The sequence below is a fragment of the Emys orbicularis genome, chromosome 9, assembly GCF_028017835.1.
Source record: "Emys orbicularis isolate rEmyOrb1 chromosome 9, rEmyOrb1.hap1, whole genome shotgun sequence".
NCBI lineage: Eukaryota > Metazoa > Chordata > Testudines > Emydidae > Emys > Emys orbicularis.
In genome coordinates, this window is record NC_088691.1 from 78,782,075 (window position 1) to 78,804,513 (window position 22,439).

The window sequence follows — 22,439 nt, forward strand, 5'->3', positions numbered from 1 at the left end:
GCAGGAGAGTTCACACCAGCACTTTTGTCATTGAAACTTTTGTCAGTGAGGAGGGTGGCTTTTTTCATACCCCCAGGGCTGGCTCTAGGCACCAGCTAAGCAAGCAGGTGCTTGAGGCGGCCAAGGGGAAGGGGCGGCACGTCGGGCTCTTCGGCGGCAATTTGGAGGAGAGTCCCTGTCCCTCTCGGAGGGAAGGACCTGCTGCCGAATTGCCGCCGAAGAAGAAAGCGGTGCAGTGGAGCTGCCGCCGATTGCGATCGCGGCTTTTTTTTTTAAATTTTCTATTATTTTTTTTCACCGCTTGGGGTGGCAAAAACCCTGGAGCCAGCCCTGCATACCCCTCACCAACAAATGTTTTACCAACAAAAGTGGTAGTACAGACAAAGCTTTAGATGCACCTGCCAGTTGCAAAAGCCATGTCTGCGTGGCTTCACTGGAGCCTTGATGCCAGGGAGTGGAAACATAAAACCAAAAACTGACATGGAGGCACAGGGCTTGACTTCTCATTGATCCCCTGGTATCAGTGCAAATTCCAAGGGATCTCTAGAGTGTGTGGGTGAACCATCTTCCTTGTGGGGAAACATCCCTCTCTCAACTGAACAACTGTAGAGAAATCTTGCAAAAGGAACCTTGTATAAATTCACACACCCTGCCCCATGTTTTCTTGTAGGAGGGCTAGTCTTGTGACCAGGGCTAGTTTTGTTTAAGCTAAGATTATGTCTATACATAGCGCTTCAGTGTAGAGAATCACTATAGCAATAGGAGGAGTTCTTCCATCGCTGTAGTTAATCTACCTCCCCAAGAGGTGGTAGCTAGGTCAATTGAAAAAATCTTCCATCAACCTACTGCTGTCTACACCGGGGTTAGGCTGGCATGGCTACATCTCTCAGTGATGTGGATTTTACATCCCTCTGAGATATAGATATTCTGATGTAAGTTCGGTGTAGACCAGCCCTGAGACACAGAGTAATTAATTTGCCCAAGTACATACAATGAGCCAGTGGCAGAGATGAAAAAGAAATAAGGATTCTTAACTCTTGACCCTTTAACCATTAGACACACTGCCTCTCTTGGTCTGCTTAAGCCAGTTGCAGATGAGTGATAGGTGTAAACTGTCCTGATCCTTAATTCCTGAAAGTAGTACTGAAACCCTTTCATTTTTCTGTTTATTAAAAATTGCTGTTATAGCTGCTGGTGTAGATTCAAAATGGTGGTAATTATTATTTGATGCTTATGATCAGGCTTTGTCAGTTGATCTACCGATTGTAAATATAATTATTTATCAGCTACTGAAATAGCTGGTGCCAAAGAGTACAACAAAAGTAGTAAATTCTTCTTTCACTTACAATGATCCATTCATATGGAACCATCTCTGGCTGAGAGCCCTTGTATAACAGCTCCTTCATTAAACATTCTTCATGTTAGATGTTGGCATTTTCTTAATAAATGCCATCTGGTTTATTGAAACATACCCTTCAATTTCTATATTTGCATGTACTTAACTTGAGCAGCTATTTTTCTATAATGTAGCCTGGTATGACTTGCCTAAAGCTTCTCTCTAAAAGCAGATTAAAGACCCCGATTTATTACTCTAGTTAAAATAAAGTGAATATTTTATAAGCAATTACCTAATAAAAGTAACACTTGCTGTATGTGTCAGTACCTTTCCATCCATTGCAGTAAACTTGGGGGAACCTAACCTTGGTTCCTTGCAGAATGATGCAGAATTTGTAGTGGATATTGCTCTTAATAGTTACAGACAGTGTAATGTGTCTGTCACCACAAACTCAGCAAAGACCCGATTGCTTAAAGGAACACTAATTTTAAACATCATATATTTTTCAAAACAAAGTATCTTATTTCTAATTAGGATTAAATCTAAAGAATTTTAAAAATCAATTTTACTTTTCATGCTTTTTATATTTCCTTTGGACAATGAAAAAGAATAAGTTTTGCTTTGGTTTATAGTCTGTTTTGCTTAGTGGAGCTCCTACATTAAAACAATGCTGCAATATTTGGGTTGTAGTACTCTAAAACAGTGTTTCCCAAACTTGGGACGCCGCTTGTTTAGGGAAAGCCCCTGGCGGGCCGGGCCGGTTTGTTTACCTGCCGCGTCCGCAGGTTCGGCCAATCGCGACTCCCACTGGCTGCGGTTCGCTGCTCCAGGCCAATGGGAGCTGCTGGAAACACTGCTCTAAAATAATGACATGTTAATGAATGTTGACTTAAAATGGAATTACTGAAGAATTACTTTTGAAACCTACATTGTATTAAATGCGTTTGTTGTTTATTTAAATAAACAACAATCAGTAACAGTAGTTGTCGATGATTAGCCAATTACTTTGAAGAGTTACTATACTATACTTTTTAATTTTAGCCACAAACAATACAGTCCCTTTCTGGAGAGAGACAGAGTTCTGTGAAAATTGAGAGAAGGAATATGTATGAATGATGCTAATAACCTGTAAAAATACAACTTGACCGTTGTAACTTTAATTTTCTGATCCACAACAGCACAGCTTCCTATAATTTGCATGTACATGAGAAAAAGGGTAAATGCTTTTATTCTTTTCCCGTTTCTCCTCTTCCCTTCCCACTCTCTTAGGCCTTGTCTACACTACAAAGTTTTGTTGGCAAAAGTTATGCCGCTTTAATTAAAACCACTGTTGCATGTCTACATTAGTTCCTTGTGTCGGCAGAGTGCATCCACACTAACAGCTCTTGAATCGACACAGAGCGCAGTGCACTGTGGTAGCTATCCCACTGTACAACTGGCCACAGGGTGCTTTGGGAAGGGTTTGCAATGCCTCGTGGGGCAGGTACAGTGTCACAGCAGTCTCTACTCCCTCCCCCCCCCTCCCCCCCATCCCCACCACAGCAGTCTGCCTGTGGCGGTGTTCCTAGTGCAGGGCAGAACAGGAGCATTCCACATTAATGGTTTGCTCTTTGTTCCCCAAATGGAGCAGCACACTCAGCTGTCAGATTCTTCCTGGAGCTTTGAAAGGGGAGGGACATATGCCTGCAGTGCAGCAGAGGTCAAAACAGTGAGCAAAGCAGTCACTGCAGGCATTGTGGGATACTGGTCCTGTTGGGATCCAGGAAGTGTGCGGACGGAAGCCTGCCCACTGCTAAAGGACCTCCCCCCAGCCTAAGGGGAGGATCCACAGGTCTGGGATTCCAAATAATTGCAGGGGACAACTAAGGAGATAACAGGAACAGGAGTGAGGTCACAGGGCTAAACGAAGGGAACCTGACGGGGACACCGAGCCGAGAACCCCAGACAGCACCCACTGCTCCTCAAAGGTGTCAAGGGAGCCAGCGGACGCCACCCAGAGGAACTCTGCCCGTATGCGTGAATGGACTGAGGAGCAGAAATAGGCCCCAGAGTCACAGGAAACCCCGTCAGCCAACCTCCTCTCCCTGGTTTTGTAGATGGCCATTTTGGCCAGGGCTAGGAAGCCAGTTATGTTGACAAAACAAACAGCAATGTCTACACTGACGCTTTTTTGGTTTAACTTTGCTGCAAAAAGCTTTATGCCTCTCATTGAGAGAGTTTTATTTTGTCAGCAAAACAACAGAGGTTTGCCACCAAAAGTAGTTTTGTGGTGTGTACACCTCTCCTATTTTGTCAGCAAAAGGCAGCTTACTTCCCCCCTTAGAATCAGAAGGCCTGCAGCTATGGAAAGTTACAAAATGAAAAATAAAGTAGAATCTTTTAATTTCCTTATATTAACATTCAAGATCTCCACTATGCTAAAAAGGCTTTAGCATGGCTGTCTGCCTGGTATTGCTCTACTATTGATTGCCTGGTGTTACGCTTCTTCTGCCTTGTCCAACAGGTGAATAACATTTTATAATGTTTTAATGATCTTGTACTCTGTATATCATCATATGGTGATGCATTATTAATTAAAACTAATTTAAAAAAATTGTCAGACTGGCTTGCCCAGTATGGTGTAGTCTTGACAAGTCATGGATTTAAAAAAAAACAAAAACATCCACTCAGTACGTTCAAATTATTCATGTTTCAAACAATTCCAGGCACTTTCATTATGTCTTGTTAAGCTTTAGGCTTAAACTTCCTTGTTACCATTAGGAGACAGTCAACTTTTATATTTAGGATACAAGACTGCAAAAAGACAATTTTTAAAAAATACTGATTTTCGACAACTGATATAAAAATTTATAGTGATAAATTATATCTTACAATAGTTTTTTTTAAAATTTTGAACATATTCAAGCCTGCATGCCTAAAATTAGGTGCCTAAATCTGTATTAAGGCAGCAAAATAAGTGACCTGCTTCTTCAGAGGTACAAAGTACTTGCAACTCCTAGTGACATCAAGAGAAGCAGTAAATACTAAGCACTTCTGAAAATCAATCCTGAAGTGTTTCAAGTTCAACACCCAACACTAACTCTGGATTATTCAACAAGTTTGAAAAATGTTGACTATGATTCTGAATGACACTTTCCCTTTAAGGAAATTAAATTAAGATACAGCTCCAATTAATTCAGATGGCATCAGTGCCACTGACTTTGTCCACCACCATTTCAAATGCTAGAAGTTCAGGAATGCCAAAATATTGTACTGTATATTGAAAAAAATCTGTTCGGGCCCAGTTGTCTTCTCTGCTTGATATGTTCAGGGGACCTAAAGTGGATGAAAATGGTGTACGGGTCACACAAATGAGCCGCAGCAGTTCTGAGGTACATTCCCACTACCACTGATCCTTGGGCAGACCCTCTTCAGATACTTCATGGGGTCAAATCTCCATGTTAAGAGTAAAGTGTCAGAGATAGGATTAAGGTTGCTTTCCAGAAGTCTTCCACCTTTGACTGATTTGCAGCGTGAGGTATGCATAGCATTTCTTCAAGCATTATCTTATGTTGCTTCCCTATCAGCGTTGTGGTATTACCTTCTCATGAGGTAATGATGTCTGGGTAGCAGACAACATGGAACCATGGCAGCGCAAAGAGGGATTAGGGCCAGGACATTCAGCCACTATAAACATGTCTCTGTCCTTGCCAAGGTCCTAAAAACTGCAGGATTTTTCAGTGGATTTTAAAGCATCTGCAGGTTAAGAGGGTCACACCCAATCTGTGTCCCATGGTTGAGTGCAAACCAAACCTTATGGTGGGACAATTGACAGAATGCCCCAGGAGTCAACATTCATGGAATTTCCTGGTCCTTTTATGATTTTCCCTCTTGTGGTGGATGTTATGGCCCTTAACTTCTGATAAGTGTGCATGTATCACTGCAAACCTTGTAAAAACCTTGCACATGTAAATGCAAATCTAGTAAGTACTTTTACAAGTATAGAGATGTTCCTCGTCTTCCCGCTTTGGTAGTGCTTGTTGGCTTAGTGTGCCTGTGGTTCTGTTAATTACAGTGAGCAGGCCTTAAAAAAAAAAAATCATCTTGATAATGTTACTGTGCTATGTGCAGTGTTCCCTATACTGACCTATACATACACTAGAAATTCTGCAAATTCTGAAGTGACATTAGTAACTATTTACAAGCAAACAGGAAAATTAAGGGAAATTCATGTATATATTCAGTTTGACATTGTGTTTTCTCTGTAACCCCAAGCAGCACTTTGGTATTAAAGATCCTATGTAAATAAATAAAATGTAATATAATGTAAAATTCAGTGATACAAGATTGAGCTCCAGGAATTTGCTTGGCTTTCTTTTGAAAGTATGATTTTTCCCTAGCACTTGCGTTATGTCACATAGAGCTAGAACTGATAGTATGCTGTGACTTTGTTTCAGGGCTTCCTAATAAATTCAAAACCAGAGAATGCATGTGAGCCCATAGCACCTCCACCACTGAAAGACAACTCCTCCAATGCTTTCATTGTGTTAATCAGAAGACTTGACTGCAACTTTGATGTTAAGGTAGGCCTCTTTCATTTTAAAGGTTTGTAAAATTTAAAGCTGCTGGTATTTCTGAATAATGGCCATAGTTAATGCCAAAAAGGACTCTCCCTGACACATGAAATGAAAGAGTCGCATAATCTAGAGGCAGCTACAGTAATCATAGATGTTGGATAATTTGTGGCTTTTCACTTAAAATAACATGAAGGTTAATATTATATGCACCATTTGTTCAGGAAGTAACATCTATCACCAGTAAGGATTGAGGAATCTAAAGTGAAAGGCTCTCCATTTCTGAGGTTGGAAAGTTAGAGACTAGAATTATTTGTTTTGGTGAATATCTAGCTCTAATATTTATTACTTTGATAGAGTGAAAATGGGCCCACTATATGGGGCAACAAGGACATGCTAGCCTCTTGGGCCTTCTCTACCCTACCAAAAATAGTCCCTGTAATTTGCCACTGATTTTCATACGATAAAACAGGGTTCAGGCATTTTTACCACCATGTGGTTTGTTCAGAGCATGGTTATGTGATACAGTGATTAAAACTCCTGAACTCTGTCTACAGTATAGTTTCCACTGTTGCTAGTGCTGGCAATGGATTGTGGTCCTATATATACTAGTATAGAGGCAGGCTTTCTGTCTTGTAACCTGGCTCTGGTCCAGACTGAGACTTCCGCAAGAACTTCACAGGTTTAATACAAAATCTTGCCCCCTTCTGTGTATATGTTGTAGTAGGAGCAGAAGGTAGATATAGCCACTTCCCTCTCGCCCCTATGCAGCTTCAGGACAAGATTACAAGAATATTATATTGGGGGAACAAGCTACTGCTTTTACTAGTATGTTACAACCTCAAGGGGACGTAATCTTTTAGCTGGGGGAAGTCAGGCCCCAGGTTCCTGGATGCATTCTGCAGTATGCAGTACTAGCTGCTTGTGTGTTCTACTCCTTTTTGGAGCAGCAGTAAGGACACTCAAGAACATATTTTTCCCCATGGCCACCTTGAGTGATCCTGCCCTGAGCTGAAGAGAAGATCCTAGTGCTGAATATCACCAGACCCACCATGTCATTTGTCCTTACATCACTCCTAGGAGTTAGTGGAATTTAGCCCTTAATACCTTCATTCTTACATGCTGTAAGAATTGGTGAAAAATTAAGCAAGTGGTTCAAGTTAAAGTTTGGTGTAAGACAAAGGGGCATCATGATGTTCTTAAATTGGACCTTAAGAATGGCAAACAAGTTGGAGCATAGGCACCAACTCCTTGGGTTATCCAGGACTGGAGCACCCATGGGGAAAAAATGGTGGGGGCTGGAGCACCCACCGGCATCCCCCCTATCAGCACCACTCCCTCCCCCCAGAACCACCTGCCCACCACAATCAGCAGTTTTGTGGCATGCAGGAGGATGAGGGGAGGGGAAGGGAGAGGAGCAAGGATGCGGCGTGCTCGGGGGAGGGGGCGGAACAGGGTGGGAAGAGATGGGGCTGGGGCAGGCGGGGTAGGGGGGTCCAGCACCCCCTAGCACAATGGAAAGTTGGCGCCTGTGAGTTGGAAGGTGTGATGTTGGGTGATCTGGAGTTAAGCTCCTTAGCTTATGCAGATGACAATGTATAAACATGTTTCAATTAATGATACTCTTTGCTACCTTGGTAAATTGGTGTAGTCAGCTTGGATTTACAACCAATTCATCTTCTTGGCATTTATTTTATCTTGGAAAAGGGACAATAGATCAAGTACTGAAATGCAGCAGTGGAGTCTCAGAACAAGTAAAATCTTATGTGTACCTAGCAAGCTTGATAAGTGCCGATAGTTCCAGCAAGGATAAGGTTAAAAGGAGATGTGCTGATAAAAATAGTACATTTGGTACCAAAGTGAAAATTTATCAAACCAGTGTACTAACAGTATTACTCTGTGGTCTGGGAGCAGTTGCATTAAATGAAAACAGACATCAGAAGGCTGGAGGCAGAGATGAGAGTTATTCGGAAGATGGCAGGTGTAAAGTGGAATGATTTTAAGATAAATAAAGTTAGGAGAGTAGAATGTGAAGTCCGCGTACGGGATTAACTGCATTCAAAAAGATTACAATAGTGGGGACGCTATAGAAGACAAAGAGATGATAGGATGCCAAAAGAGAGTGTGTGAAAGCAACCAAGACAGTCAGATCTAGAGGCTGACCACTGACTAGATAGTGAGACGTACACAGGAACATGACCTGGCTGCAGGGCCGGTACAAGGAAGTTTCGCGCCCTAGGTGAAACTTCCACCTTGTGCCCCCTCCCCCAGCCCTGCGGCAGCTCCCCGCCCCCCCCCCCCGCCCTGAGGCGCCCCCCCCGCGGCAGCTTCCCCCCCCCGCCCTCAGACTCCCCCACCCCCCGTGGCAGCTACCGCCCCCCAGGGAGCCATGCGGCAGCTCCCCACCCCAGCTCACCTCTGCTCCACCTCCTCCCCGAGCACGCCACCCCCGCTCTAATTCTCCTCCCCTCCCAGGCTTGCGGTGCCAAACAGCTGATTGGCGCCGCAAGCCTGGAAGGCGGGAGAAGTGGAGCAGCGATGGCGCGCTCGGAGAGGGTGCGTAGCAGAGGTGAGCTGGGGTGGGGAGCCCTGCAGCAGCTCCCCCCACCCCTCCCGAGGCACCCCCGCGGCAGCTCCCCCCCCCCGGCCCGGGGAGCTGTGCGGCAGCTCCCCACCCCAGCTCACCTCTGCTCCGCCTCCTCCCTGAGCATGCCGCCCCCGCTCTAATTCTCCTCCCCTCCCAGGCTTGCGGTGCCAAACAGCTGATTGGCGCTGCAAACCTGGGAGGCGGGAGAAGTGGAGCGGCGACCTCGTGCTCGGGGAGGGGGCATAGGAACGATGTAAAAAAAAATTGGGGGCACAGCTTTTTGGCGCCCCCAAATCTTGGCGCCCTAGGCAACCGCCTAGTTTGCCTAAATGGTAGCACCGGCCCTGCCTGGCTGGGTTTAATGGAGGAATAAACCATGGCCAGGAATGAAAGGTGACACTGTGCTGCTCTCAGTGTCTGAAAAGATGCTTTGTGATGAGAAGATTTTTATATTTTATTGGTGTAATAAAAGTAAAAATGTGCATAAAGACTATTACTAAATTTAGTTGAGCAAATTGTGTTCTCTGGTTACATGCATGCAGCTTCCATTGCAGTCAGTGGGACAGATCTTGGGCCCGCAGGAGTCCATGGGTATTTTGCTATTGTGTTCTACATGATAAGAATTTGGTCCAGTGAGTGTTTTTGCATGCATATATAGGGCAGAATTTGTACTTATAAGTACCATTGTACTTATGTCACTGGTAAAGTTGCTACCCAATCTTTAAGTATGTATTTAACAAAGAGAAGGTATTAATCTCAGGATAGTGAGATACTTTTCAACATTTGTATTGATTTCTTGATTGTGGTTTCATTACCACTTGTTTTCACAAGCAGTAACTAACCTCATTTAAAAGGATTTCTATACTGGTGTTGAGATACTCTGTGCTAACCCCTACAGTCAATAAGGGGGGCTTCATAGTTACTAAAAGGTTATCAGGGGATTTGAGGATATGGCAGCAACTAGAGATTAATAACTGAACATTTTGCCAGTTATTGTTGAAAGTTAATTCTACAGCAACTGAGATGTAATGTTGGAACGAGTCAGTGAATCCACGGCCCTTTTATTTTAAATGCTATTCTGTATTTGCAGACAGATGGTAGAAATTGTGTGTTACTTTTTCTCCATTTAATCCATGTCTTCCCCATCCCTCTTATTCTCTTGCCACCAGGGGACACAGCAGCTGCTAAGAGTCATCTTGCTAGTTATAACTATAGCCTTTAGTGCAGGCATTCCCAAACTTTTTCATAGTGTGGACCATGTCTTAATAGAGAGATTTTCTCATGGATCTCAAGCCGTCCTTCTCTTCACCATTGTGCAGACCACCCACCTCCTCATTTGCTACTGCATGACATCTCTGTGCAATTCCAGCAATTTTGTAAATGGAAAAATATTAACTGTTGGTAAATGGGTCAATATTAAATGCATCAAGTGTTTTGTCCCTTTGAAAACACTTAATCAGATTCTTAATTTCATCTCCTTCCCATCTATTCTTTTCCTCTCGCCTCCTGCCCTTGGCTCTCTGCTGACTATACTTTTCTGCCACTTTGTTCCCCTTGCTCTCCTTGTCATACTGCCCAGCAACCTGGTCCTCTTTTGCCCACTGCTCCATACAGTGGTCACCCTTAAATTTGTCAATTATCTTTGACACCAAAATAACTTTACTCCAATATTTGCAGTATTCAGGATATTTGCTATAGTAAATATAGGGAAATGCATTGGAATATTGCCTCTGCCTACTTGTTTTCAGCTGTTTCTTCAGGACTCCAATCTCTTCTTTGCAATCCCGAAGATGCAATGAGAGCCAACACAATTTTTTAAATAGGTTGCCTAATTTCACACAAAATGGAGCAAAAATTCTTTTTAGGGAAGAATGTTCATGCATGGCAATGCCCTAAGTAATGATTTAATTCTGTAGCCTCTCCACAATAAGCACACTTGCAGAGTTGGTTGCATATCACCAAACTGAGAAGGCTATACTCAAGCAAGAGTCCATATACTTCAGGATTTGGCAACTACATTGTGCCATCCTCCCCACCCCCCGAGTCCTTTGGAATGTTAGGGTGTTGTTAAGCTACAGCAGCCCAGCAGAAGTGGTATGGAACATTCTATCTGTGTAGGTAAACATGAGCAGAATGGTAGATAGCAGGGTAATCTTTGCTATGCCTGATTTAGAAAGGAGGATGGATGGATGGATAGATGATTCTAAGGCCTAACAGAACCATTGTGATAGTCTTGTCTGACCCTCTGTATAACACAAGCTATACACGGGGGTAGGCAACCTATGGCACGCGTGCCAAAGGTGGCACGGCAGCTGATTTTCAGTGGCACTCACACTGCCTGGGTCCTCGCCATCGGTCCAGCGGGCTCTGCATTTTAATTTAATTTTAAATGAAGCTTCTTAAACATTTTAAAAACCTTATTTACTTTACATACAACAATAGTTTAGTTATATATTATAGACTTATAGAAAGAGACCTTCTAAAAACGTTAATATGTATTACTGGCACGCGAAACCTTAAATTGGAGTGAATAAATGAAGACTCAGCACACCACTTCTGAAAGGTTGCCGACCCCTGCTATAGAACTTCCCCCAAAAGAATTCCTATAGTATATGTCTTTTAGAAAAACATTGAATCTTCATTTAAAAAATTGTCAGTGACGGAGACTCCAACACAACCCTTGGTAAATTGTTCCAATGGTTAGTTACTCTCACTGCTAAAAATTTACACCTTATTTCCAATCTAAATTTGTCTGGCTTCAACCTCCACTCATTGGATCGTGTTATACCTTTCTCTGCTAGATTGAAGAGCCCATTATTAAATATTTGTTCCTGTAGTGGGTTAGCAGCAGGGGCTCCTCACCCTCCAGGTCCATGGGAGGCTACTCTGCCTCACTCTGCCTCTGTTTATCGCCTGCTGTGGGGAATTGGTGGGGCAACAGTAGTCTACAGCTGAAGTCTATAGCATGGGCCTGTGGTCAGGGGCCAAGTGACAAACACAGTCAGGGAGGCCAGGCCCTTAGTCAGGATGGGGCACTGAGAGTCTATAGCTCGGGCCTGTGTTCAGGGGTTTGGGCATCCTAGCTCCAGCAGATGGCCGACAAGCACTGGCTTCTCATCCTAGAGATGGGGAGATGACCACCCCGGGTTGCAGTGGCAGGGGGGACACAGGCCCACCCACTCCACTGCGTCCCAGCCCAGGGCCCTAACAGTGGCAGAGGGGTCTGCTACTGGGTCAGCGGGGATCCTGACCACAACACGCTGACTGGATCTACGGCAACTACACAGCCGGACTAGGGTTGGCTGTCCCTGGCTGGGCCACTTCCTAACTCCCCCTCGGGTTGTACCTAGGTCTGTAGAGGGTTGTCCAGATCATCCAGGTAGAAGGCCTGTGGTAGTCCTGATAACTCCTCCAAAGTCGGGTCGGCATACGGCTCCGGCCAGTTCTCAGCTCCCTAGCGGCCTGCAGCAATCTCACAGCTCGGGAGCAAGCAGGAGGCATCTGGCTCTTCTGGCGGCTGCAGCCCAATTGAGCTCCCAGACCCACCTTTTATACTTCCTGTCCTGCCCATGACTTCCAGCAGGAGGGGTGAGCCTGGCTTGGCTCCACCCACCAGAGCTCAGTGAGGGGCTCCTCACCCTCTGGGTCCATGGGAGGCCACTTCACCTCACTACAGTTTCCCATAAAGATAGTTATAGACTGTAATCAAGTCATCTCTTAACCTTCTCTTTAAGCTAAATAGATAGTGATACTCAAGCATACAATAAGGCCTGTTTTTTAACCCTTTAATTATTCTTGTGGCTCTTCTATGAACCCCTTCCAATTTATCAACATCCTTCGTGAATTGTGGACATTAGAACTGGACACAGTATTCCAGCAGCAGTTGCATCGCTGCCAAATACAGAAGTAGGAGCTTCTCCACCTTTCCCACTACCACTCACGCTTATTGCCAGAGACTAGTAGTTGGCATGCATGGATGAGAAGGCCCAGATTTATTCTGTTAGGACCAAATCCTGTAGCTACAAAAGTCCGTGGCAAAACTTCCAGGAATTATAGTGGGAACAGAATCCGGCCCTTGAATAATAAACAAGGGAGACTGTTTTCTGCCTGTGCAGGAAAAAATCTGGGGTGTAGACCTAACACGAGAAGAGTTCAGAGTGGTTCTTTTGAGTGCTGGTGCAATGCACCAGTGGCAATCATGATGGAGAGGCCTAAAGGGAAAAAATGCATTAGTTATTTATATTGTAATAGTAAAAACTATCATCAAAGCATTAAAAGTGCAGCTGAGCTAGTACACAGAGTCAGACAAATTCTCCTCTTGGATATAATGGGGCAGCCTGGCTCTTAAAAGCTTCCTTACAGCAGCCCTCTTTCCTTTTCCATTCCCTATACAATCCCTGAGATACAACATAGCACCCTCTACCATCAGACTCAATTACTGCATTTCAGTGATTCACATAAAGCACTTCTTTTCTGTTAAATGAAGTGATATCAGATTATTGTGTTTCTCCTGTTAGTGTGTCAAATCCCCACAAAGTGCTTAGTATCTGCAGAGAGTCCACAGATCTCATCAACTTCAGCTGTGGACTACACCTCTCAAAATTTAGCTTGCTAAGTTTACGAAAGGTAAAATTTGCAAAAATTTACTGTTGAAAACTCTAAGCTGTCTGCACTTCTTTTAAATAGATATTTGAAAATGAACATACATCAGTGTAGCATTCATGGAAATCAACTAATGTACTCAGTTTTGAAACTGTATGGTTTACAGTTAAAAATCAATGATTGCTGTGTCATCTGCAGATAAGTTTGACTTGTTCATTTTCAGGAGCTCATTAAGGCAAAGATTTTTCTCTTCATTCCTCCAAAACATCTTAATTGTACTGGTATGTGAAGCCCTATTATAGCAAAATCTGTTAGTGATTATTTTAAAATCTTTTGATATAAAAGATTTACTGTGGTTCTGTTATTATTCTGTTGCCTTCCACTATATCCCAGGACCATGAACATCATTATAGATAACAGTGATTGGTGGCATGTGTTGTTTTCATAGATGCCACACTTTAAACTTTGCCTTTTACAGCACCTGTTCTGACCTGTAATTATGGATGCAAAAGTGTAATTTGTGATATTATAAAAGTGATATACAATATTTAAACACAAGTGTACGTTCTCTATTCAGTACATCCTGGGCCTGTTTTGATGTTCACGTTTTAGACATGAATCAGAAGGAGACCGCTCTTCATTTAGGGAAAATGTTCTTTCAAGGCAAAAGAATTGTTTGCCAGAAAGTTGCAGTGCCTTAGTGCTGTACTGACTTGCACTCTTTGCTTCTGTTGGTGAACATTATTAATATTATGACACATTGTACTCAGTCAATATGTTTTCTGCCTTCCACTCTCCTTTTCTTTTAAAGCCTCTTTCAAAATGGCAAGTCATAGATCAATGGAAATATCAAAGGTTGACACGGAAATTTTAAAGGAACAGTTATAGCAGGGGTCGGCAACGTTCGGCACGCGGCTCGCCAGGGTAAGCACCCTAGCGGGCCGGGCCAGTTTATTTACCTGCTGACGCGGCAGGTTCGGCCGATCGCAGCCCCCACTCGCCGCGGTTCGCCGTCCCGCGGGCCGAGGGATGTGCAAACTAGATACAATCAACTTAGGACTGAATAAGGACTGGGAATGGCTGAGCCATTACAAACATTGAATCTATCTCCCCTTGTAAGTATTCTCACACTTCTTATCAAACTGTCTGTACTGGGCTATCTTGATTATCACTTCAAAAGTTTTTTTTCTCTTACTTAATTGGCCTCTCAGAGTTGGTAAGACAACTCCCACCTGTTCATGCTCTCTGTATGTGTGTATATATATCTCCTCAATATATGTTCCATTCTATATGCATCCGAAGAAGTGGGCTGAAGCCCACGAAAGCTTATGCTCTAATAAATTTGTTAGTCTCTAAGGTGCCACAAGTACTCCTGTTCTTTTTGCGGATACAGACTAACACGGCTGCTACTCTGAAACCTGTCAAAGTACAGTGTACTCCCACCCCCATCCTCTACCTCCCTTTCCCTATCCCTAACATGCTTGAATCCCTGTTCTTCCAGTGAAGGAGTGTTGTTGATATTCAGTGAAACATTGATCCTCCAAGCAGCAGGGAATACTAATTTCACTGTGATAACTTCCCTGTCAACCATCTTGTAAGACTTTGCACAGCCTGCCTGTCTCACTGAGAAAGGGACAAGGCCCCAAACTGAGTGAGAAGGGAACAGATAGGGAGAGCACAGGAGAATTTGAACTGAGAGGAGCTAGGCCCTGAGGGGGCATAGGCTCTTAATATAACTGTTAATAAGATGCTAGACTGACAAACTAAAACCTCTATGGTGGTAGTAATGTGTTTTCCTGAAAAATTAACTTTTTTAATTTTTGGTCTATTAACTATCTACTCTGAGTTAAAACCCAATCTTCTTATGACGGTGGAAGACTAGCAGCAGGTTAATTAGGGTGAGCACAGTCCAATTTATTGGAGTTGTACAGAATGTACAACTAGTTGCTTTGCAGCCAAGTGGTGTACGTATTCATCTGGTGCAAGCAGGTCACAGCCCTCAGAGCCCATATACAGCATCTTGAGTTCAGAGTTACTGAAGACACAGAATGGGACTGAACTATTTGTACAACATCACAGATCCTAGTGAACGCCCTTCTTGGCCACCCACTAGGACTGCTGTGAGGAGAATCCAAGCCTCTGTTTCTCTGGGTTCCCTGGAGTGTTTCATGCTCCTGGAGCCTGAATGGAGTTCAGCCACTGTCCCAAGCTTGGGGTCCCTAGCTCTGGCAACTCCGCTCCCAGAGTATTGGAACCCACTGTCCAACTGCCCCCCCCCTCCTGGATGAGCACAGTGATGACCCTTCGGACGCCCCAGTACTCAGATAAACCCCTTTCCCAGAACTCCATCCCAAAGGTGCGAAGCTTCTGATTTAGTTTAACTCGCTCAGGAGACACACACTTTGTTCAGCCTAAAAACTTTGTGCTGTTTATATTTAATCATGTAGAGGACATGAGAATTTAGATCACAAAACAAAAAAACCAATAAATGCAATGTCCATCACTAGCTCACTCTTCACTGAGGAGTCCTTGGAGGGGTGGGTCACCTGTGTTCTGGCAAGCAGGCAGGGTCCTCCCTCCCCATGCCTAGTCTGCCCCTACAGCACATCCCTCATCTTAATCTGGTTCAAACTACAGCTGTCCCAGTCTCTCCCCCTCCCCCCCCTTCCCCGTGAGTCCCTTTGTAGGTTCTTGCTTCTTTTGTTCTGCCCGTTAGGAGAAATGGGAAACTACCAAACTCTTCTCCCTATAGACAACAGGAGGGAAGTCTCTTTTTTCTGGTAGAGCAAAACTATTATCCCAGGGTGTTTTACTTTAAGTGCTGATCATTCACCATTGTCTAGGCCCTGGCAGAGGTATGATACAACCCTGCTAACTCATGGTGGATCCACATGCATATAAGGCTTTCCATGACAGTAATTTCATGATACAATTGTCATAAAATCCTCCAAAATTCAGAAGTGGTACACACAGAACCCACAGTTCATCACAGGCATAGCCTATAAAGATGTAGAGCAAGCCCACCTACAAATTGCTTCTCAGATCCTCCAGTTGAGAAAGCCAGTCTCGTGCTGGAAAGGGTGCCTATGTGGAATGGAGAGAGACACCTTCTTAGGACCTTCCTTCTGACAGAGATAGTGAAGACTGATAATTCCTTGCACACAGTGACTCCAGAGGATGGAATTACAATACAGAGACAGACAAGCTGTGATGAGTGGCGAGTTGATGTTCAGAAATATAGACAAGGGGTATGTGGTTACTGTGCAAACTGCATGATGACTTGCCTGCCATGTGCAAACATGGGCAGATATCACAAAAAACCTAAACAGAACCTATGGTTGTTGTCTCTGTTGGTACAAATGGCATAGGGAAGTGTAGGAGAGGTTCTGGAAGATAAAAATTCCAGGTAGAAAACTTAGATTCAGGACATCAGTGGTAGCTTTCTCTAAAATATTCAGCCAGGCAGGTAGGAACTTCAGGATTTCAATGACTGGCTGCGAAGATGGTGCAAAAAGGCAGATAAATTTATTAGACGCTGGGGAATATTTTGGCAAAGTGGAGCCTATGGAGGGGGGCTGGGTTCCACCATAATCCAAATGAAACTGGACTGCTGGCAGATTAAATAAACCAGATTTTGGGGAGTATTTAAGTTAAGAGTGAGGGGAAAGCTGCTAGGAGCTGAGGAGCCTGTAAATTGGACACACATTAAAGATACTGATAATAAAACAGTATCAGTGTATCCAGTAAAGGGTAGGATGCAAATTACAGCTGAACTAGAACAGGAAGAGGAAGTTAAGAATATTCAAAATTCAAATTGGACATTTTATATTGATAGCAAGAATATCCAGTTTTAATTAATGATAAATTGTGTGAAAGGGATATTGAACCTCATGCTTCAGAGTTAAACCACTCAGAATGAGACCTAGTGGAAGGGTGGGGGTTGGAAGGGGAAGATTATTCCACAGCTGCCTGCTGTGAGGTTCTCTGAAGCACTGGATACTGGCCACTATAGGAGGGTGGATACTGGACTATTTGGACCTCGGATCTGATCCAGTCTGGTAATTCCTATGTTGTTATGATTATGTACACACCAAATTTAAAAAAAATTATAAACTAAAATCTGCTCTGGGTAACAACATAAAAGCACACATCTGAGCAAGATTTTTAATGGCTAAAAATCCCTGTTTTTCATGTTCTACTTACTACAAAAGTCTGAATGAATTTTCTTTAAAGATTTTTTAAATTCATTTCTGGTTCAGAAATTTCAGCCTAAAACAGATTCTTTGGGAGAATCTTAAAGCTCACTGACATTAGGAGCCAAGAAAATGAACATGCCATTCCACCGATAATGCTTTGCTCTGCCTAAGCCATATTTAAAAAGCCCTTGTATCCTTCCAGTCTCATCTTATTTCCTTTTTTCAAGCTATCCCTTAGGCATGGGCCCTTCCCTGACTTGTTCTGCTATGCTTCCCATCTCTCTTTCAAGTCCTCCCTTAATCACACTTACTTTAAAAGGTCTATAAAACCTAACCCTCCCTGACACATTTTTTTTTAAAGTAGAAACTCCAGAACAATGAAGGCCCCCTCCAAAAAATAAATAATTAAAAAAAAAAAAACCCTACAGATACATGCTAAAATTCACTGTTCATTCACTTTTGCTTTATATTGTATCCCTTCCCCCATCCTTTGTCTGTACATTGTAAATTTTTTATGGCAAGAATCTTGTTTGCTTACTTATCTGCAAAGTGCTTAGCACATTTGTGCTACAGGCATACCATTTCATTATTTGTATAATCTTTAATCTGAAATTATCTAAATTCAGTTTAAACAATTTATCCCAATTTTAAGGAGTCCAGAGTTGGGTGGGTTTTTTTTGTTTTTTGTTTAAAAAGAGTTATTTATAGGTTTGTTTTGATCTACCTTCATAGTTTTAAAGGAGTCTTTTCTTTAAGTGTACTCATAATTCAGATTCAGTTATATGGATTAAAAACGAAATATACATTAAAAAAAAAATCTGTGACAAATATGGGATTTTTCAGCCCCTGCATCATGTAGGTCTCATCTTAGAATTTCACAGTTGTGTGCAATAATGGAAGAAAATTGCTATTACTCATTTCCTTTTCTTAGTATGTGCATTGAAGAGAGTTTTAGCAACGGAAGTGACAAGATATTTTTCTATCTAGAATCCAGAATCATGGCCTGTGAATCTCCCAAATGGTTTGATGCCTATAGAAGCAAGGACTGCAAAAATGCAATTGCCAGTTTCCTTTAGGATAGATAATTGTTATGACAAACAGTACAATAAGGTTAACCTCTTGTAATGAAGGAGGCACTGATTTGGTTTTATACCCCACTCTATTTGTTGGCCCATATTCTGCTGTCAGTTTCAGTTACACATTGGAAATCCAGAATACCATTTATTGCAGTTACCTGGGGGTAACAGAACAGAATTTGGCCAGGTGTGCTTTAGAAGTGGGCTTTAGCCCACGAAAGCTTATGCTCAAATAAATTTGTTAGTCTCTAAGGTGCCACAAGTACTCCTCGTTCTTTTTGCTGATACAGACTAACATGGCTACCACTCTGAAACTAGCCTTGTGCATTTTGCATGCTAACCAGCAATGAAAGGAACAACCAGCAATCTTTGATACCGCACTTGGGCATGTAGAATGTCTACTGGAGTTGTGTGTAGGGTATTCAAACATTACATGGAAACAGCTATTGATTGGGAAATAATTACTATCACTTGGGAGACCACTGAATGTAAGCACTGCATTCTCTGATGTTTGGTTGGAAGAAATACAGCTGTCAGTAGAATGAATGCATTGTGTCCCTTTGTACAATATAATTTCTTAACACACAATTTTGTGCATTTGGCTGGGCAGCTATGGCCAAAGAATATTGGCAGCTGTTTTGGGAGTATTTTCAGAATGATTTACAGTTTTCAGTTTGTAAGTTGTATTTATTCTAGAGATGAATGAGTGCTAAAAATGGTATTCAAAACCTTCAGTTATGGATGGTGTGTTCTTGGAAGAGAAGCTTGTGCTCTGTTTTCAAGAGTGATGGGGTTAAAGAAATGTCTTACATGCCACCTGCATGATAAAAAGATTTGTTCTATGATCTTGGCAATATAAAAAAAGTTCAAACGTTAAGCTTCTGATATCACATTTTTTAATTTTATATCTATAACAAGGGAGCACAGACATAATAAATAACTGTACATATTCCTAGCTTTGTATTTTGGCTTTTCCCTTTCTCAGGGGGATGGCATTTTATTAATAAAGCATTATTCTTGAAAAGGATTCTGCAGTTTTCTGAAAATGGAACTTGTCCCCTTCAGCTTATCACTGCCCTAGTACCGGATCTTGAGCACCCTGAATAACAGAAGGTCAATGGGAGTTAGTTGGAAGAACTGAGTTCCTTGAAGACACTCAATACTTTAAAAGGTTCAGGCTCTGAATGTTTTGACATATTGCTCAAAACTGGAGATGAAGCCAGATAAAGAGCAGCCTTTTTAGCCTGTCTTACCTAGTAGCTTTTCCTGCCAAGTATGGTATGGAATCCTGGGGCAGATCTACTGTGTCAGAAAGCAGTTGCAATATGCTTCTGTAGAAATTTCCATTGCTTTTGAGACTCAATTTATATTAAAATGTGCAACTGAAGCATTTTAAAATTATTTCACTGATTAGAGTGGGTTCACACTTGGGCAGTTGTAGATCACTTAGATATTTTTAGTGCATTTCCAATTAAAAGTACCAGGAAAAGGAAGTGCCAGATAGGCTATTACGTTTCAGAATGGATTTTCATTCTGTGTGTTTTGCATTCCTATCGGTTACTGATCTATGTCAACAGTTAAAACTAGTTCTGTGATTTTTATGGTTGAGTCAGATCGTCAGTGTAAACTGGCATAGTTTCATTGGCTTCAATGGAGCAACACCAATTTACACCAGCTGGAGGATCTGTCCCCTTCTGTTTCTGCCTGTATCTTCTGTACATATGCCATATCAAAAGCCTCTAGTAGGAATAAATTAGGTTAGCAAAAGAAATTTTGGATTTTCCATCTTTGCCAACACTATTTTAGTATGAAGTCCTCACTTAAAGTCATCCCGGTTAACGTTTTGTTGTTACGTTGCTGATCAATTAGGGAACATGCTCGTTTAAAGTTGTGTAATGCTCCCTTCTAACGTTGTTTGGCAGCCGCCTGCTTTATCTACTGCTTGCAGGAAGAGCAGCCTGTTGCAGCGAGTTGGTGGGGGCTTGGAACTAGGGTGGACTGGCAGCCCCCCATCAGCTCCCCGCTCTCCTAAGTTCCCTGTGCAGCAGCTGCCTGCAGTTCAGCTGTCCCTCCCCCCACTGCCATGTGCTGCTCCTGCCCTCTGCCTTGGAGCTGCTCCCCGAGACTCCTGCTTGCTGTGCGGGGGAGAGGGAAGGAAGAAGGGGACTAATGTCAGGGTGTTCCCCTCCTCCCTGCTCCTGCACCCCGCTTACCCCATCTTCCATAGAGTGGGGGGACACACCAGGGCTCAGGACGGAGGGAGCTTGCAGCAACTACGGTCTCAGCAAGCTGATCTAATTAACAAGGCAGTGTACTTAAAGGGGAAATGCGCATATATCTCTCACACATAAGGTGTGTGTCTCTGTCTGCGATGTCTCCCCTCCCTCCATTCCTGCTGCCTTGTAGAGTGAGAGAGTTAACCCTTGAGGGCTCAGCCAATTGCTAGTTCATCATTTAGCAGTAAGGGAAATATCCCACCCTCTGACTCCTCCACCTCAACCAAACTTCACAATCATCACTTTGTGTACCAGTATTAAATTGTTTGTTTAAAATTTATAGTGTGGGTGGGTGTGGGTATGGTGATGGGGCAAGGGCAGATGGCTACAGTAAAGTAGTGAGGAACAGGTATGTTAGCCCCAGGCTAAACAAATCCCTGGTACGATGGTAACCAAATGGCAGTTGCTCCAGGTTAATCAAGACACCTGGGGCCAATTAAGATCCTTCTAGAAGGCAGTGGAGATAGCTAGATTGATTGGGACACCTGAAGCCAATCAAGGATTGGCTGGAACTAGTTAAAGCCTCCCAGTTAGTCAGTGAGGTGCAGGTGTCAGGAGCTATAGGAGGGAGCCGTGCTGTTGGAGGAACGAAGCAGTACAAATCTATATCAGGTGCAAGGAAGGAGGCCCTGAGGTAATTGTGAAGAAGATATTGAATGGGGGCTGCTGTGGGGAAGTGGCCCAGGGAATTGTACATGTCCTATTTCCAAAAAGTCAGCTTCCATAGCTGCTAATTTTAGGGTCCCTGGGCTGGAGCCCGGAGTAGAGGGCAGGCCCGGGCTCCCCCCCTCCCCTCCCAGATTAATCACTGATACTGGGAGACAACAGAGACTGTGCGAGGGAGGGTTGCTTCTCCTCACCTCCCTTGCTGTCTTATGATAAAAATGGCTCAGTAGACTGTGACCCTTGCCTCTAGAGAGAGAAGGGCTATGTGGAGGGTCACAGTGAGCCTCTGAGGCTAGCAAAATCCATCAGGAAACGCAGGACCCACGGAATCAAGGACAGAACTTTGTCTATAGATAGATAGATAGATATAGTCGTTTCTCTGGTGAAAAAAATTTCCCTGGAACCTAACCCCCTCATTTACATTAATTCTTATGGGGAAATTGGATTTGCTTAACATCGTTTCACTTAAAGGGAACGTCCAGACTACCCGTCGTATCGGCAGTTAGCAATCGATTTATCGGGGATCGATATATCGCATCTCGTTAAGACGCTATATATCGATCCCCGAACGCGCTCCCCCTCGATTCCAGAACTCCACCGGAGCGAGCGGCGGTAGCGGAGTCGACGGGGGAGCCGCGGCCGTCGATCCCGCGCCGTGTGGACCCCAGGTAAATCGATCTAAGATACTTCGACTTCAGCTACGCTATTCACGTAGCTGAAGTTGCGTATCTTAGATCGATTCCCCCCCCCAGTGTAGACCAGCCCAAAGTTGCATTTTTCAGGAACATAACTACAACGTTAAGTGAGGAGTTACTGTAAGTCTGTATACTGTGGATCTGATTTATGAATGTGGAAGCTGCTTTCATATGTCAAATTTGCATGCCCACTTGATCTTTTTAAAAGAATAAAATTGTGTATTTGCAAACATTTGTTTTCTGTTAACTGTGTCTAAACAGTATATTCTCAAGATCTTTTGAATTCATTCAAACTTTCAACTTCCCAACTGTCAGATGTATGTTGGAATCTGCCAAAATTAAGAGCAGTCTTATTTATTTATAATAAAAAAACCCAGCTCAGTGGGTGTGAGCATGTCTCCATCTTGTGGCTGACCTTAACTATAATGCTCTGCTGCTATGAATAATAGCCA

The 22,439-nt window shown here is 43.1% G+C and overlaps 1 protein-coding gene across 1 annotated transcript in view; it reads left to right on the top strand.

Annotated features, from left to right (window-relative positions):
- The window catches only part of RNF13 (ring finger protein 13), a 116,559-nt gene that overhangs the window by 25,227 nt on the left and 68,893 nt on the right, over positions 1–22,439 (top strand). The window contains exon 4 of the mRNA XM_065410332.1: positions 5,773–5,898. Coding sequence (XP_065266404.1) covers positions 5,773–5,898 — 126 coding nt within the window. The remainder of the gene's footprint in view (positions 1–5,772; positions 5,899–22,439) is intronic.